The sequence below is a fragment of the Coregonus lavaretus genome (assembly GCF_964263955.1).
Source record: "Coregonus lavaretus genome assembly, chromosome: 15".
NCBI lineage: Eukaryota > Metazoa > Chordata > Actinopteri > Salmoniformes > Salmonidae > Coregonus > Coregonus lavaretus.
In genome coordinates this window covers 32,776,998-32,793,702 of record NC_140002.1, presented here as the reverse complement: position 1 = coordinate 32,793,702, position 16,705 = coordinate 32,776,998, and the positions used below count along the sequence as shown (strand labels likewise).

The 16,705-nt window shown below is 42.8% G+C and overlaps 1 protein-coding gene across 1 annotated transcript in view; it reads left to right on the top strand.

Annotated features, from left to right (window-relative positions):
• The window catches only part of LOC311142923 (teneurin-1-like), a gene marked incomplete at both ends in the record, with an annotated part of 157,136 nt that overhangs the window by 121,313 nt on the left and 19,118 nt on the right, over positions 1–16,705 (top strand). Inside the window, 4 exons of the mRNA XM_084178669.1 lie at positions 1,078–1,221; positions 1,593–1,842; positions 2,205–2,225; positions 4,523–4,755. Coding sequence (XP_084034795.1) covers positions 1,078–1,221; positions 1,593–1,842; positions 2,205–2,225; positions 4,523–4,755 — 648 coding nt within the window. The remainder of the gene's footprint in view (positions 1–1,077; positions 1,222–1,592; positions 1,843–2,204; positions 2,226–4,522; positions 4,756–16,705) is intronic.

Genomic DNA, 16,705 nt, shown 5'->3' with positions numbered 1-16,705 from the left:
ACTCTTATCTCTTTCACACACTGTGAGGATGTCTCTCTTGATTGCTCTCCATGCCTTGCATTACTGTCAGATAGCAGAGTGTTTCTTGATTGCCTGGCTGGTGTGCATGTGTTGGAATCCTTTCTCACTGACTACACAGTTTCATCTGTGTGTATTCAGCTCCTTCATGGTGGATATGAGGCACTGTGGTTAATAGTCTGTGATATAAATAGGAAGTCCTGGAGATGTTACGGCCCGTTTATCTATAAATAACATCGAACACATGGCACAATTAGAAACGACATCCAAACTAAATTGAAATTCAAAACACATTTTGTTATGGTGCAAACATATTTTCATCCACACTAAATAAACCAGAGGAAGAGATAAGGAGATGAAGAAAGGCTCTAATTTATTCATTTATCTTTATGTACCAGTGGGAATTGAGCTCAACCTCAAACCTCTCCTCCTTACTCACCCTCTCTCTCTCCGTTGCCGATAGTAACAGGCTGATCTATCATGGTGACACAAGCAGGAGCCTGTAGCTACTCTGTGTGTAACTGACTATGTCCTGCTTGGTGTGTGTGTGTGTGTGTGTGTGTGTGTGTGTGTGTGTGTGTGTGTGTGTGTGTGTGTGTGTGTGTGTGTGTGTGTGTGTGTGTGTGTGTTGCGTGTGCTTCCTTCGCATGTGTTTGTGTGGGTGTATGTGTGCGTGTGGGTGGGTGGGTGAGAGAGGAAGAGAGAGACGTTGAGACAGAGCAAGAGAATTGTGTGAGCGTGCACACATACTGGTGGATGCAGCAGAGAATGACGGTATCAGTGATGCATTAAAAAGGCTCGGGAGAATCGCAGACTGTTAGCACATACCCAGGCTGCGCTATAACCACAATGCTGCATCGTTCCAGCCTCTGCCTGGACCACTGCAACTCTAGACTCACTGCAATGTTACACTGTGTAGGAGCTAGTCGCACCATCACAAAAGCGTTAGGGGTTGTTGTTTTCCAGGTGTGTCTCATTGTAATTGCAATAACAACAGGGTAATGAATGCATGACAATTGGTGGCGTCACATTAACAGCCAGTGGTCTCTTGTGTTCCAGTCTCTGTAGGCTATGAGTATGAGTCATGTGCTGACTACATTGTGTGGGAGAGAAGGATGGCTCAGCTGCAGGGCTTTGAGATGATTGCCTCCAACCTGGGGGGCTGGTCCCTGGACAAGCACCACATCCTTAACCTCCAAAGCGGTGAGGGCTCTGCCTGTTCCTCTGTGTCCCACTTCCATTCAACAGTACTGTACCCTCAGCCCACCTGACCTGACACTATTTCATACCTGGTTATCCAGTAGGAATATTGTGAAGACATTCTTGCCAAACTATCATTGTTTTAACTTCCGTTTCAAATGACTTGATATAGACAGACAGACCTACATAGAATTATTACTGTATTGTATCAGAGAGTTCTGTTCTATATTGCTATATTGCGTCAGTTTTAGATAAGCTTTTGAGAGAGCCAGTTTTATGCATCCCTCTTGGCCTTGTTGAACTTTGAAGATTCTAGGAAGGACTAGTCATTCCTCTGGATTTAATTGTAATTGCTAGTTGTCCTTCAACTCCAGGTGTTCTACACAAAGGGAATGGAGAGAACATCTTCATCTCCCAGCAACCGCCAGTCATCTACACAGTGATGGGTACGGGCTACTTGCGCACTATCCCCTGCCCCAACTGTAACGGCCCTGCCCTGGGTAGCAAGCTCTACGCTCCTGTCGCTATCACCTGTGGCTCCGACGGCAGCATCTACGTTGGCGACTTCAACTTCATCAGAAGGATTCTGCCCAATGGATTTGTCATCAGCATTTTAGAATTGAGGTGACACTCCAGACCAATAGTTAAAGATGCTTTTCAGTGTTTTTCTGTGATTATGTATTTGTACATTATCTCAAACACTATTTGAGGTTGACGCATTCAAAATATATACTATAATGAAAGTTGTTGTGGTGCTTGTTGCCAAGCTATATTGCTATTTCTGCTGTTGTTATTGTTACATTTTTAACGTGAAATGGAAAAAGATGGGAAAATAAGTCATCTATTGTGTACACAGCACATCAACAAACTGAACTGAGAAGTTTAATTGAAATGCTTTCATAAGTATAATCATGGATCGAAGAGAAGATATTTCTCCAAGGATAAGAACTAATACGCTTTCTCTCTCTTTAATACAACGCTGCTAGGAATCGAGATATCAGGCACAGGTACGTTTTCAATACTGTACTCAGTCACACTCAGAACATAATGTATTTTCCTGAAAACAGTTTTTTATGACACTGCTGCATGAAAAGAGCGGTTCTTCAGTTGCAAACCGCCAGCCTACCTTTCATGGATGATGTTCTTATTTGGTTACATAATACAGGATTTGAAATGAGGAGACATTCAGTCAATATGGAAGTGTATTGACCTGGATTTAAAGTAGGTCTGTTCAATGTTGTTCCTGGAGGGCCGAAATACTTATTGTTTTCATCCTCTCCTTCTAATAAGGGACTAATTCAGACCTGGAACACCAGGTTAGTGCAATTAACTACCAGGTAGAAACAAAAACCAGAAGTGTTTTGGCCCTCCAGGACTGGAATTGAACAGCCCTGATTTAAAGGTAGCAAGGATTAGAAATGGGCTATCTTCGGAGAGAAATCCAGACGCAGCGAGGTCTTTAAAGGGTGCCTCTTATCATAGACAAGCCCCAGCCTTTCATGTGTGTTTAGATGGTTGAGCGCCCCGCTGAAAAGGCCAGTGTAACACTGTTGTGTTGGGATAGGCTTCTCATACTCTCTCCCCCAAACGAACAGGCTCTCATCTCTCCCAGAGATATGATTCATCTTTTCATGCAGCTGTCATGTTCGCAATTGATTCTTTCTCAATCAAAGTCTGTAAAAAAAACTAACTGAACTAGCTTTGCTTTTTCCCTGCATGTATGGCATGGCACACCCAACTAAAGCCTGAGATTAGTAATTTTCCTCTGCGAATAGCCTAATGTTTACAGAGAGTGTTTCCTGGTGATTGTAGTAGATGTCATCGTTCACTGGGAGGCATGCCATCACACATACAGTAGCTCTTAGACTCTCTGTCAGGGCTCTCATTACACAGGCACTTAGGTTGCCTCCATCATTTTCAGTGGTGGAAAAGTACTACATTATTATACTTGAGTAAAAGTAAAGATACCTTAATAGAAAATGACTCAAGTAAAAGTGAAAGTCCCCCAGTAAAATACTACTTGAGTAAAAGTCTAAAAGTATCTGATTTTAAATGTACTTAGGTACAGTGGTGGAAAAAGTACTTAATTGTCATACTTAAGTAAAAGTAAATGCTTTACATCAAATTCCTTATATTAAGCAAACCAGACGGCACGATTTTCTATTTCTTTTTTTTTTACGGACAGACTGGGGCACACTCCAACACTCAGACATCACTTAGAAACGCAGTATTTGTGTTTAGTGAGTCCGCCAGATCGGAGACAGTAGGAATGAAAATGTGTTATATTGATAGGTGCATGAATTTGACAGTAATTCTGTCCTGCCTGAGCAGTCTAAATGTAACGAGTACTTTTGGGTGTCAGGGAAAATGTATGTGAGTAAAAAGTACATTGTTTTCTTTAGGAATGTAGTGGAGTAAAAGTAAAAGTTGTCAAAAATATACATATTAAAATAAAGTACAGATACCCCCAAAAAACAACTTATTAAGTTGTACTTTAAAGTACTTTATATTTAATGACTTTACACCACTGTTCTTTTTGTCATGATTTCAGTCCCCTTTCAGTTGCAGTGCATTTACTGTAAAGGTGATACAGATGTCAGAATTAGAGCTGTATGGATTTTTATCATATCTTCAAGTGAAAAGATTGAGTTTGTCTGTGGTTGGCAGATGTTTGTTTCACGTCAGTGAGATGTTAATGACGGAATTGATGACGTGGTTCCTTTTGAGCAACCATTTAAGATGAAAGACTGTTGAAGGAAACGGAACTGGTGTTCAGTGATAAAAGCCAGCTCTCTGGGGATCGATCAGTAAATGTGTATTTCATATATACCAGGGATGGGCAACATTGATGGGTGTGGGGGCCGCAAAAAAACAGAAATCATCATGAGGGGCCGCAGTGGCTCGTGGGTCTGCGTACCCAATTCTTAAAATTTTGCCATAGGGTGGAGGCAAATGTCTGCAGTTTTTATATGATAACTGATTATCAATGGGCCCCACCCTGGTCGGTATTTTGACCATTGCTTACTACAAGTTTAGATAGCTGGCCGCTAGACCAAACACATTTCGAAATTGCACCTTGTGTAGTCTATTATTCTAACTCTCAACAGTAATTTGCGACCCCAACTGTGTTCCCCCCCAAAAAAATATATATTTTATTTGTATTATTATTTCTTTTTTTACTGGTCCACTGGCCTGCAAAAGGGGGACCACGGGCCGCCAGTTGCCCATTCCTGATATATACAAATAGTACATGGTTTATGTTTTTTGTACTGTAGACCTAAGTGACAGGGTCTTTTCTTTTCAGCTCCAGCCCAGCCCATAAGTACTACTTGGCCATGGACCCAGTAAGGGAGGCCCTCTACTTGTCCGACACTAGCAGCAGGAGGGTCTACAGACTCAGGACCCTCACAGAGCCCAAGGACCTGGCCAAGAACATGGAGGTGGTGGCAGGGACGGGGGACCAGTGCACCCCTTTCGACCAGGGCCACTGTGGAGACGGGGGCAAAGCCATCGATGCCTCCCTCAACAACCCCAGAGGTACAGCATTATCACTACCTTAATATGGCAATTAGTCTATAATCCTCAAAATAGTAAAGGGCTACCTTAAAAGGACATACTTTCAAAAGGGTTATTCGGCTGTCCCCATAGGATAACCCTTTTTGGTTCCAGGTAAAACCCTTTTTGGTTCTAGGTAGAACCCTCTGTGGAAAGGGATCTACATGGAACCCAAAACGGCTCTACGTTGAACTAAAAGGGTTCTACCTGGAAACAAAAAGGGTTCTTAAAAGTGTTCTCCTATGCAGACAGCTGAAGAACCCTTTTAGGTTCTTTTTATTTAACCTTTATTTAACTAGGCAAGTCAGTTAAGAACACATTTTTATTTACAAGGACGGCCTACACCGGCCAAACCCGGACGACACTGGGCCAATTGTGCGCCGCCCTATGGGACTCCCAATCACGGCCGGTTGTGATACAGCCTGGAAATCGAACCAGGGGGTCTGTAGTGACGCCTCAAGCACTGAGATGCAGTGCCTTAGACCACTGCGCCACTCGGGAGCCTTTTTGTCTAAGTGTGTATGCAGAGACCAGCCCCTTTCCTGAACCTGAGAAGTATTATGATTCAGGGTCTGAGTATTGACAGGTATTATTAGCAGAGGTTAAATGTGCTTCTGTGTTGTCAATAGAAAATCCTTGAAATTGGTTGAAGGTGAGGCTTTGTCCACCAATGATGATCCCATTCATTTTCTGTTCTCAAACAGCAGCGGCTTTGAAGTTCAAACAGAGTGTCTCTCCTTTTTGCCAGGGTTGAAATTCCTGTCTCCTCTCTATAGCTAATATGTGTAGGAGCCAAATTAGGGTCAGAGCAATGTGGGCACATCATTTAGACTGGCTTCAGCCCGGGCATGATGTTCTGGATCCAGAGCTGAGATGCTATTAATTCCAGCTATGTGCCCACCCCTCCTCTCTCCCCCTCCGTCTCCCACAGCATCCCCCTTATCGAATGGGTTGGGAGCAGCTTAGTTAGACCACACAGCACAGTATGGCAGCAATGGAAATGAATTTCGCTGCTCCTCTAACACACAATACCAGGGATCCCATGGCGCCAGAGTAATGCCTTTATCAGGTGATAACACACAGTCGTTGCATCAGTCCTTCACACACAGTCCCAATAACTGACTCTCCCCTTCACAGGACTTTATAGTGCTGCTGCAGCAACATGTGACACGGTCCCATGCAGCCAGTTGATCCACCCACCCCAGTCAGAAGTAAAGATGGCAGCCAAATCAAAATAAAGATGTTACTGTAAAACCATGACTAGTGATGAAACTGTTCCTAAATCAGGGAGCCCAGGCCGGGAGGGAGCAGGATAGTGTATTGCTAACAGGATTTAAGTGTGGCTGACAGATCTGCAAAGGAAGGCAAGAGGATGGAGAGGCTGCAGTACTCCACGGCATAGCATTAACCTTCAGGAATAATGAGGATTACTGGCTGTCACAGATACAGATGCAGTCATTGTGAAGCAGCTGCAGTCCATACGTGCACTACTGTTTGGGCCTTCATTGATATTGATGTTGTATTGACACTCTCCTCAGTCCCACGGTTTTTGAAGTCACCCCAGCAGCACATAAAACATTAGAACTATTAATTAAAATAGCTCCCTGAACCATAAAACCACAACAACTGTTCATCACTGTCACCTCAGCCAGGCTTGGATTTATCCTCATTTTGTGGTTCCTGCTGCATTCTGTTGTGTTGCATAAATAGGACACTAAGAGAAAGGCTTTGGATTATGCGTTTTTATGCCAACTGTGCTCTTAACTAGGCTTGCTATACTATTAACAGACAGGATTGCATTTAGCAAATTGTGTTGGGTTGTTTTTTTTTTGGTTGAACAATCCCTAATATGTCATATTCATAGGGGTCTTGTTTTATTGATCCAGCTTTGAGGACAAGATGTAATGGTGTGATTAAATCAGTGAAAACAATTTGTACGGGCATGATCAAATCAGGGAAACTGTGAAGTCAATTGCAATGTGTAAAAACAAAAGTAGTAATAGGTTAGCACCAGATTATTCTTTGTCTGAGAAAGAGGTGTTCTACAGACTACGCCACATTATTGCATGATGTCATACAGTAAGGGTTTGTTTTAATATAGTAATGTGAGGCCGATAGACAGCACAGACATGGTGACACCCCAGACATGGTGACACCCCAGACATGGTGACACCCCAGACAGACATGGTGACACCCCAGACAGACATAGTGACACCCCAGACAGACATGGTGACACCCCAGACAGACATGGTGACACCCCAGACAGACATGGTGACACCCCAGACAGACATGGTGACACCCCAGACATGGTGACACCCCAGACAGACATGGTGACACCCCAGACAGACATGGTGACACCCCAGACAGACATGGTGACACCCCAGACAGAGATGGATTAGCTAGTCTTTCGCTCATAACAACAGTGAAATTGAGATCAATCAATTTCCCCTGGTGGATTGATTCCCATGTTGTTACGGTAACTGCAAATACTACATTGTTCCACCTGCAAGCGACGATGTACTGTACCAGCTAATGTTCCACTTGGCCTGAATCTGTTCAGTATATGTATGAGTTGTATAGAAATACACTGTATTCATATGTGGATTTTGTGATTAGTCATTTGTATTCTTTTGGTGGTGATGGTTGGCAGGGTTGTTGTGACTAGGACTAGATGCTGTTAGATCTTTCATACAGAGGAAAGGATGCTACCTGTTCACATTTTGATATATTAAACACACTTTACCAGAGCACTTCACACAATAGGGCTATATTATTATTATTTGGAACAATGCTTTAAGGTAACCATGACCTTTAGCCCAGCACTTGTGAAGGGAAAGTTTTTTTTAGCTCCTTAAGACAGCCTGAGGTAGAAGCTTGATTATGAAAGATGACATTGGCGCACTTTTTGCTAAATCCAGCAGTGAATCAATTAGGTGTGTTGGCGGGTCTTTAGCTCATGCTCTGTCACTGTCACACAGATTGTGAGTCTTCCTTTATCAGCTTGTCAGCCTTTCTGATTGACAGGATAATGTAGGCAGATGCCTTTTCATTTTCTCTCCCTTCATGCTTCAGTTTGTAACACAGAGAGACTTTTGTTTTCTAATTAGTATATGGGTTTATGTTATTTCTTTATGCATGTATTAGTAACAGACCTGGGTTCAAATACATACACATTTTCTGTGTATTTGAGTAATTTCAAATAATGTGGCCTGAATCAACTACTTCTATTGGAAGTATTTTAAAGTATTTTAAATACATTCCTATAAATAGCCTACTATTTGAAAGTATTTTGAACTACTTATTTAAAATACTATTTTCAAATACCTGGGTTAAATGCATAGGAGTGTATTTGAGTCAGTGGATTTGGAAGTATTTTCAAATACTTTCCAAGTGTATTATCAAATACATTCCAATATTCAACTACTTGTCATTTCAATTAAAAAATATAACAATTCTTACTTCCAAATGTCTTTGAAAGTAATTGAAATACCCTAAATAGTATTTGAACCAAGGTGTGATTAGTAATATGTATGGGCCTGGTGGTCTTGTGGTTGAAGGAAGGAGATTGAAATGTTGTTTATATGTGCATGTTCCATTACATCTAAAAGCTAAAATCTTCCTTCAGGGTTTTAAAAACTTTGTGACCGTGAAGCAACTTTTATCAATTGATTGTTTCTAAAGGAACCAGACTGAGCCCAGGTGTGAAAGGAAGGAAGTTGTTTTTGGACAAAACCCAGAGGGCATGAACAGCAACAGTTAGGTGTAATTTTAAACATGGGTTAAAAGTTCTGAGGGTGTTGATTAGTGGTACATATTAAAGTGCAAGCCAAATGAGATTCACAGACAGGAAGCCAACAGACTGAATGAGGATGAGGTAGCGGCTGATTGTGTGGTTGGAACTTGAACATAGATAAGTAGCACTTTAAGGCTACTTCTTAAACAGTTCAAGTCTATCCATTAGATAATGCATATCCAATGATACCAAGTCTAGGTAAGCAAGCTGTCGCTTGATGCATCTTAGTAAGAAGAAGGCAAAATAAGTGGATTATTCCAACAATTTCACAGCTTGAAATTTCACCGACTAGGGCTCTTAAGGATGAAAATATGCTTTTAAGGAAAGATAAGAGCATTGGCAGACTGATTCAAATGTCTGATAACCTGACACCAGGTCCACATGCTTCATAATAGTCTACTCAGAACAAAAATGTGCTTTTAGAAAGTCTTGCCCCAACAAAATGTGGCACACAAATATATTCAATCAATACAAACCTGACCTAAGAGCAGTCAATAGTCCTCACCCCATGGAAATCTGAGGGTTGTTGTTTTCTCACTCTAAATTCTTACCACAAAAAGTTGTAGCACACAACACCAAATACCATCATATCCAGAGATGTATTTGTTATATCATTAAGCAATAAGGCCCGAGGGGGTGTGGTATATTGGCCATGTACCACAAACCCCCAAGGTGCCTTATTGGCTTGAAGGGCATTCTAGAGTGTGCATTATTTCCCTATAATGCATGGTATAATTGAATGAAGTTAATTCTTACATGTACTATGTTTGACCTGTTTAAAAAAAAAAAAAGTCAAATTGAAAACATTTGGCATTGTTGAATTCGATTGTCATAATAACAAGCTAGCAAGTCTGTTTGTTTGGCTAACAAGGCATCTACTGTAGCTATCTAGTAAACTTGCTACTTCAGTGGATGTTGAACACCTGTTCTACAGGCAAATGAACACATGTCTAGTGGCAAATGTGTTAAATTATAGCTTTGGTATAAAAGTGATAATGAACTCGGGGCTCTATGCGTTCTCTGGAAAATAATGCAACGACCGTGGAAGGTTAGTTCCACTGCTAGCGCGTAGTGGAACACACCTTCCACATCGTTCATCATTTTTCTATAGAACACATAGCCCCTTGTTGATAATCCCTTACATGTACACGTGGCTTAATTGCTGTTTCAGCCAATCAGCATCCAGGACCCAAACTACCCGGTTTATAATTGCTTTTAACTGACTGTTACAGGAGGATTTCACCATGTTAAAGATAATTGTTGAAATCCCAGGTCTACTGGTTTGTTTACTTACTGTAATGTCGGCTAGATGCAGTGTAGAGGATCTGTAATGTCAGCTAGAAATGTATCTGATTTTAACAGTATATCAAGCAGTACCTATAATGTGGTTGATCAAACTTTCAGTGGATTCATATTGACTGGAAATATGGTGACGAATCGATTACAAAAAATAAAAGCAACACATTTTCACGACTTAGTAGGAGAGAGTACTTAGATGTTGAAGCGTTTGCTTTTTGATTAACCATAAAAAGGTCTCCCAGAAGTAGGTCAACCACTAGGTTCCATCGAGTATCTGCCAACACGTTGCCTCAAGTGGGCCACAATGTACTGTAAACAAATTAGTATAAATAATACACCCTCTGTTTTGCATGGTACAATAACAGTAGTGGTAGTAGTAGTGTTTCAGGTGATATACTGTACCAATGTACAGTATCACCCCTCCCAATCTCAGAACACCCCTCACTTTATCCCCCGGCCTTATTCAGCCCCCCAAAAAATCCAAACCCTCTTTGTACCCACACTTTGAAAGCCACACTGGATTTCAATATTTTTCAATAACAAAGGTGGGCGCTTGCTATACCAGATATACAGATGCTGTGGTTTAGTTTCAATGTGGCAGTGTTTCAAAGAAAATCTCAACCATTTTCAGCCACGTTTGTGGCAGTTCTCAGCTCAAACATACATGGCCAATTATCGACCTCCCGTGTGGTGCAGGAATCAATCCAGAGAGAACAAGAGCTGACTGGCAATCATTTCATAGACCGTGTACACTCTGTGTTATCAGTGAGACGGCATGGAGGATGCCAGTGCCTCTTTAATGAGGAGGCGTGCGTGAAAGTGGCAAGAGCAGTCATCTGTGAACACACGTACACTCAGGCAGAACCCACAGATCAGTCTCTCTGATGTGGAGCAACTGGCTGTGGAAGCCAGGGAGCGGCACCAGGCACCCAGTCATCCCAAGCAGGCACACTGCAGCTTCCCCCACCCAGCACTGCCCAGGCTGCCCTGGATATGCTGCTCTTCGCCCCAGTGGCAGGGACCAGGGATGGATCATGGTCAAGAGATTCTCCTCAAAATTAATGTTTTCCCTTCTTTATTTTATTAAATACATTGGACAAGGTATTAACGCTGGGTCAGACCTGGTGACTGGTCAATTTATCATCTAATTTCCCACCTTTTCCCCAGGGCATCCACCTAAGCTTGTGCTGTGAAATTTTACATGATACCCAGGGTAATAGCTTTGGACTACTGGCATCTGAAGTAGCATTATTTTGTCTGTGCCATCAATTATTTGGTCTCGCTCGTTCAGCAGTGACTGTACCTCATCAGGCCAATGTTTGGGGGTCGGGGGATTCAATGAGGTAACCTAGACATGATTAATTTACAGAGCGCTTAATCAATCATCTCTGGATGATTAATCTATTTAGTGCTACTTTTAGACCTCTCATACACATAGGTATCATATAACTACCATAGAAAATGTAGATTTGCATTTCAAATTATGTTTTGAATGTATTTCATTTTGACTGTATTATAAACTTAACAACTACTACTACATACATTAGGCCTACTACAGTATAGGCGAGCTTGAAATATTGGACACAGTAAAAATCCTCAGAGTAGTCCAATCCTCACGTTTCTCTCAATATGTGGAAACTGGAGAAGACCTCAGTCTGAGGTAGTAGTGGTCAATAATTCCATCAACAGCATCACTCAAATTAAAAGAAGTGATTAGATTTGCTTCAACCCAGCGTTCCTGCCTGTAACACTGGAACTAATCCTCAGATCCAAGAAGTAAACATGTTGCCCAGCGTATTAACAGCTTCACTCCCAAGATCACAGATATTTACAGTGAGCTGTTTTGTATTTTGGAATTTTAATTAGACCAAACTAATAAGTTGAAACATGTTTTTTATCTTATTAATTTATGAGTGTTTTGTTTACCATGGGGGATTCTGCTCTCTAATTCAGTACTATCTCTATTATTTAGAACACTCTGGAACACTCTGAAGCGTATGAGGGGAACAATTATCATCCCACATCATGCATAATTAACTAAATGATGAGGGTGATATTTCATGCAATTAAGCTCAATGATGAGGTATGTCTGTAAACAAGCAGTATTGACACCGATGTTCAAATCAAATCAAATCCAATCAAATTGTATTGGTCACATGCGCCGAATACAACAGGTGCAGACATTACAGTGAAATGCTTACTTACAGCCCTTAACCAACAGTGCATTTATTTTAAACAAAAAAGTAAGAATAAAACAACAACAAAAAAAAGTGTTGAGAAAAAAAGAGCAGAAGTAAAATAAAGTGACAGTAGGGAGGCTATATATACAGGGGGGTACCGTTGCAGAGTCAATGTGCGGGGGCACCGGCTAGTTGAGGTAATATGTACATGTGGGTAGAGTTAAAGTGACTATGCATAAATACTTAACAGAGTAGCAGCAGCGCAAAAAGGATGGGGTGGGGGGGCAGTGCAAATAGTCCGGGTAGCCATGATTAGCTGTTCAGGAGTCTTATGGCTTGGGGGTAGAAGCTGTTGAGAAGTCTTTTGGACCTAGACTTGGCACTCCGGTACCGCTTGCCGTGCGGTAGCAGAGAGAACAGTCTATGACTAGGGTGGCTGGAGTCTTTGACAATTTTGAGGGCCTTCCTCTGACACCGCCTGGTATAGAGGTCCTGGATGGCAGGAAGCTTTGCCCCAGTGATGTACTGGGCCGTACGCACTACCCTCTGTAGTGCCTTGCGGTCGGAGGCCAAGCAGTTGCCATACCAGGCGGTGATGCAACCAGTCAGGATGCTCTCGATGGTGCAGCTGTAGAATTTTTTGAGGATCTGAGGACCCATGCCAAATCTTTTTAGTCTCCTGAGGGGGAATAGGCTTTGTCGTGCCCTCTTCACGACTGTCTTGGTGTGTTTGGACCATGATAGTTCGTTGGTGATGTGGACACCAAGGAACTTGAAGCTCTCAACCTGTTCCACTACAGCCCCGTCGATGAGAATGGGGGCATGCTCAGTCCTATTTTTTTTCCTGTAGTCCACAATCATCTCCTTTGTCTTGGTCACGTTGAGGGAGAGGTTGTTGTCCTGGCACCACACGGCCAGATCTCTGACCTCCTCCCTATAGGCTGTCTCATCGTTGTCGGTGATCAGGCCTACCACTGTTGTGTCGTCGGCAAACTTAATGATGGTGTTGGAGTCGTGCCTGGCCATGCAGTCATGGGTGAACAGAGAGTACAGGAGGGGACTGAGCACGCACCCCTGAGGGGCCCCCGTGTTGAGGATCAGTGTGGCAGATGTGTTGTTACCTACCCTTACCACCTGGGGGCGGCCCGTCAGGAAGTCCAGGATCCAGTTGCAGAGGGAGGTGTTTAGTCCCAGGATCCTTAGCTTAGTGATTAGCTTAGAGGGCACTATGGTGTTGAATGCTGAGCTGTAGTCAATGAATAGCATTCTCACGTAGGTGTTCCTCTTGTCCAGGTGGGAAAGGGCAGTGTGGAGTGCGATAGAGATTGCATCATCTGTGGATCTGTTGGGGCGGTATGCAAATTGGAGTGGGTCTAGGGTTTCTGGGATAATGCTGTTGATGTGAGCCATGACCAGCCTTTCAAAGCACTTCATGGCTACAGACGTCAGTGCTACGGGTCGGTAGTCATTTAGGCAGGTTATCTTAGAGTCCTTGGGCACGGGGACTATGGTGGTCTGCTTGAAACATGTTGGTATTACAGACTCAGTCAGGGACATGTTGAAAATGTCAGTGAAGACACTTGCCAGTTGGTCAGCACATGCTCGGAGTACACGTCCTGGTAATCCGTCTGGCCCTGCGGCCTTGTGAATGTTGACCTGCTTAAAAGTCTTACTCACATCGGCTACGGAGAGCGTGATCACATAGTCATCCGGAACAGCTGGTGCTCTCATGCATGCTTCAGTGTTGCTTGCCTCGAAGCGAGCATAGAAGTGGTTTAGCTCGTCTGGTAGGCTTGTGTCACTGGGAAGCTCGCGGCTGTGCTTCCCTTTGTAGTCTGTAATAGTTTTCAAGCCCTGCCACATCCGACGAGCGTCAGAGCCAGTGTAGTATGATTCAATCTTAGACCTGTATTGACTCTTTGCCTGTTTGATGGTTCGTCGGAGGTCATAGCGGGATTTCTTATAAGCGTCCGGGTTAGAGTCCCGTTCCTTGAAAGCGGCAGCTCTACCCTTTAGCTCAGTGCGGATGTTTCCTGAAATCCATGGCTTCTGGTTGGGGTATGTACGTACGGTCACTGTGGGGACGACATCATCGATGCACTTATTGATGAAGCCAGTGACTGATGTGGTGTACTCCTCAATGCTGTCTGAAGAATCCCGGAACATGTTCCAGTCTGTGCTAGCAAAACAGTCCTGTAGCTTAGCATCTGCGTCATCTGACCACTTTTTTATTAACCGAGTCACTGGTGCTTCCTGCTTTAGTATTTGCTTATAAGCAGGAATCAGGAGGATAGAGTTATGGTCAGATTTGCCAAATGGAGGGCGAGGGAGAGCTTTGTATGCGTCTCTGTGTGTGGAGTAAAGGTGGTCTAGAGTTTTTTTCCCTCTGGTTACACATTTAACATGCTGGTAGAAATTAGGTAGAACGGATTTAAGTTTCCCTGCATTAAAGTCCCCGGCCACTAGGAGCGCTGCATCTGGATGAGCGTTTTCCTGTTGATTAATGGCCTTGTACAACTCATTCAGTGCAATCTTAATGCCAGCATTGGTTTGTGGTGGTAAATAGACAGCTATGAAAAGGTAAATAGTGTGGTCTACAGCTATCTTGGTAAATAGTGTGGTCTACAGCTTATCATAAGATACTCTACCTCAGGCGAGCAAAACCTCGAGACTTCCTTAGTATTTGATTTTGTGCACCAGCTGTTGTTTACAAATATACACAGACCCCCACCCCTTGTCTTACCGGAGTCGGCCGTTCTGTCCTGCCGATGTAGCGTATAGCCTGCTAGCTGAATGTTATCATTGTTGTCGTTCAGCCACGACTCCGTGAAACATAAGATATTACAGTTTTTAATGTCCCGTTGGTAGGATATGTTGTTCGAACGTGTGAGTATTCCGGTTGAAATGTATGTTTTTGTTTTTCAAATTATGCATTTGGAGTTCTATATCATGGGAACATGTCTGGTAATCAGTAAAAAAATATATTTTGCATTATCTCTGTCTTAAACTAAATTAGCCTACCAATCATTGCATATTCGAGGATATAATGTTGTCATGTGCAGAGTTCATTCAGACTGCTCAAATAGATTATTAAGATTTTCCAGGAAAGCTTAACCACACACGGTATCTGTAGGATCTCAGTATCATCTTATGTACACTATGTTGAAATAAATCACTATTAATTGATTGGTTTCATCATTGATTGGTCAGAGGAGTGAGTCTACTCTCCTGGTTTCTCAGGCCCTGACCAGTGTCTGAGTGAGAGATAACTGGCAGCAGACAGACAGACAGCGCTCCTAGAGGAGTTGGCTGGCCAGCCCTGATATAATCACTGTGTGGACATGGACACAAAGCCAATAGGTTCAAGGCTAGTGCCAGAGAAGCAGCCAACATGATGCCATTCAGCCTCAAACAGTATATCTCTACCTGACCTTGAGCGGTACAAGCAGGGGCGCACATTTGGTTTTAGAAGTGGGGGGGACATTATTATTTTATTTTTTATCCAGTCAGATAAACACTGCAAACACCCTACCCGACTGCTCGGAAGCGTCCGCATGGTCCTAAAGCACACCGTTGCTTCGTTTTGTATCACATTCCAATGATAAAACTGGGGGGGGGACAAAGCGAGGCAACGGTGTGCTGGCAGAATTGTGTAGTCTGATTGTTCACACGGACAAAGTAAAGAAGTCCATTCTATAGGCTTTCCAAGGCCTCTCCATGCCATGGCAATCCATTTACTGCGCTGTACCTCAGAATTGTGCGTTCCTGATACACATGAAATGCACAAACATTATGCTGGTGTGTAATTCCACAGTTGAATGTCACACAGCTGTTCTTCTCAGCTCCCAAGCCTACGTCGACGGTCTTAGTTGAAAACCTACATAGTATATGTACTATATTTATATCAGGCAGTCGTTATGGCAAAGAACAAAGTTCTTTTTTTTGGTCAATGATCAGTGTGTTAAAAACGTTAGATTCATAACACCCTTTGAAACATCAAAAGCGTATACTTCTATCTATTAACATTTTACTCGGACCACATCTTTTCATTCGCAGAGAAGGGACTCTGTAGTCTCTCATCCACTGTTGCTGTGTTGACTATTTTGTCATCTTTTTCAATGAACACAATAAGAGGATGCTGCTCAATGCATGCTGCAACTAGCCAAATCATTCCCTTGAACCTTTTTCAAACTGAAATGTCAGAATTGGTGTTAAGGATGTAAGCTCCTCTAAGACGATTAAAGCTGCTTCATTCATTGGGATTGGAGAGTGTTGGAGAAACGGGACAGCCAGCAGCATGCGATCTGGAATCTGCATTGCGTTATGAGCTCTAGAGTCTCCCAACTTGCAGTGCAAATCTCATCAGATAATACCCAGACATTTCATTAAATGAATTGGCTATATTATCATGCAGCACACATCTCTGTGGGGAGAAGGGGGCTGATGACGGGGATAAAAGTAGTCGCATGCTCCTCACTCAACCATGGAGCCAGACTGCTCACCACAACAATGTGATGAGAGAACGAATAGACTGCTGCTGCAATCTGGTACTCCTTAATGGGGGCTCTGATTCAAAACAGTCTTTGTCTCGCTGCTCTTTGAAGGATTTTAGTACATAATACACTATTTTTGAACAAACATGCTTCAGACTCTAATGTTG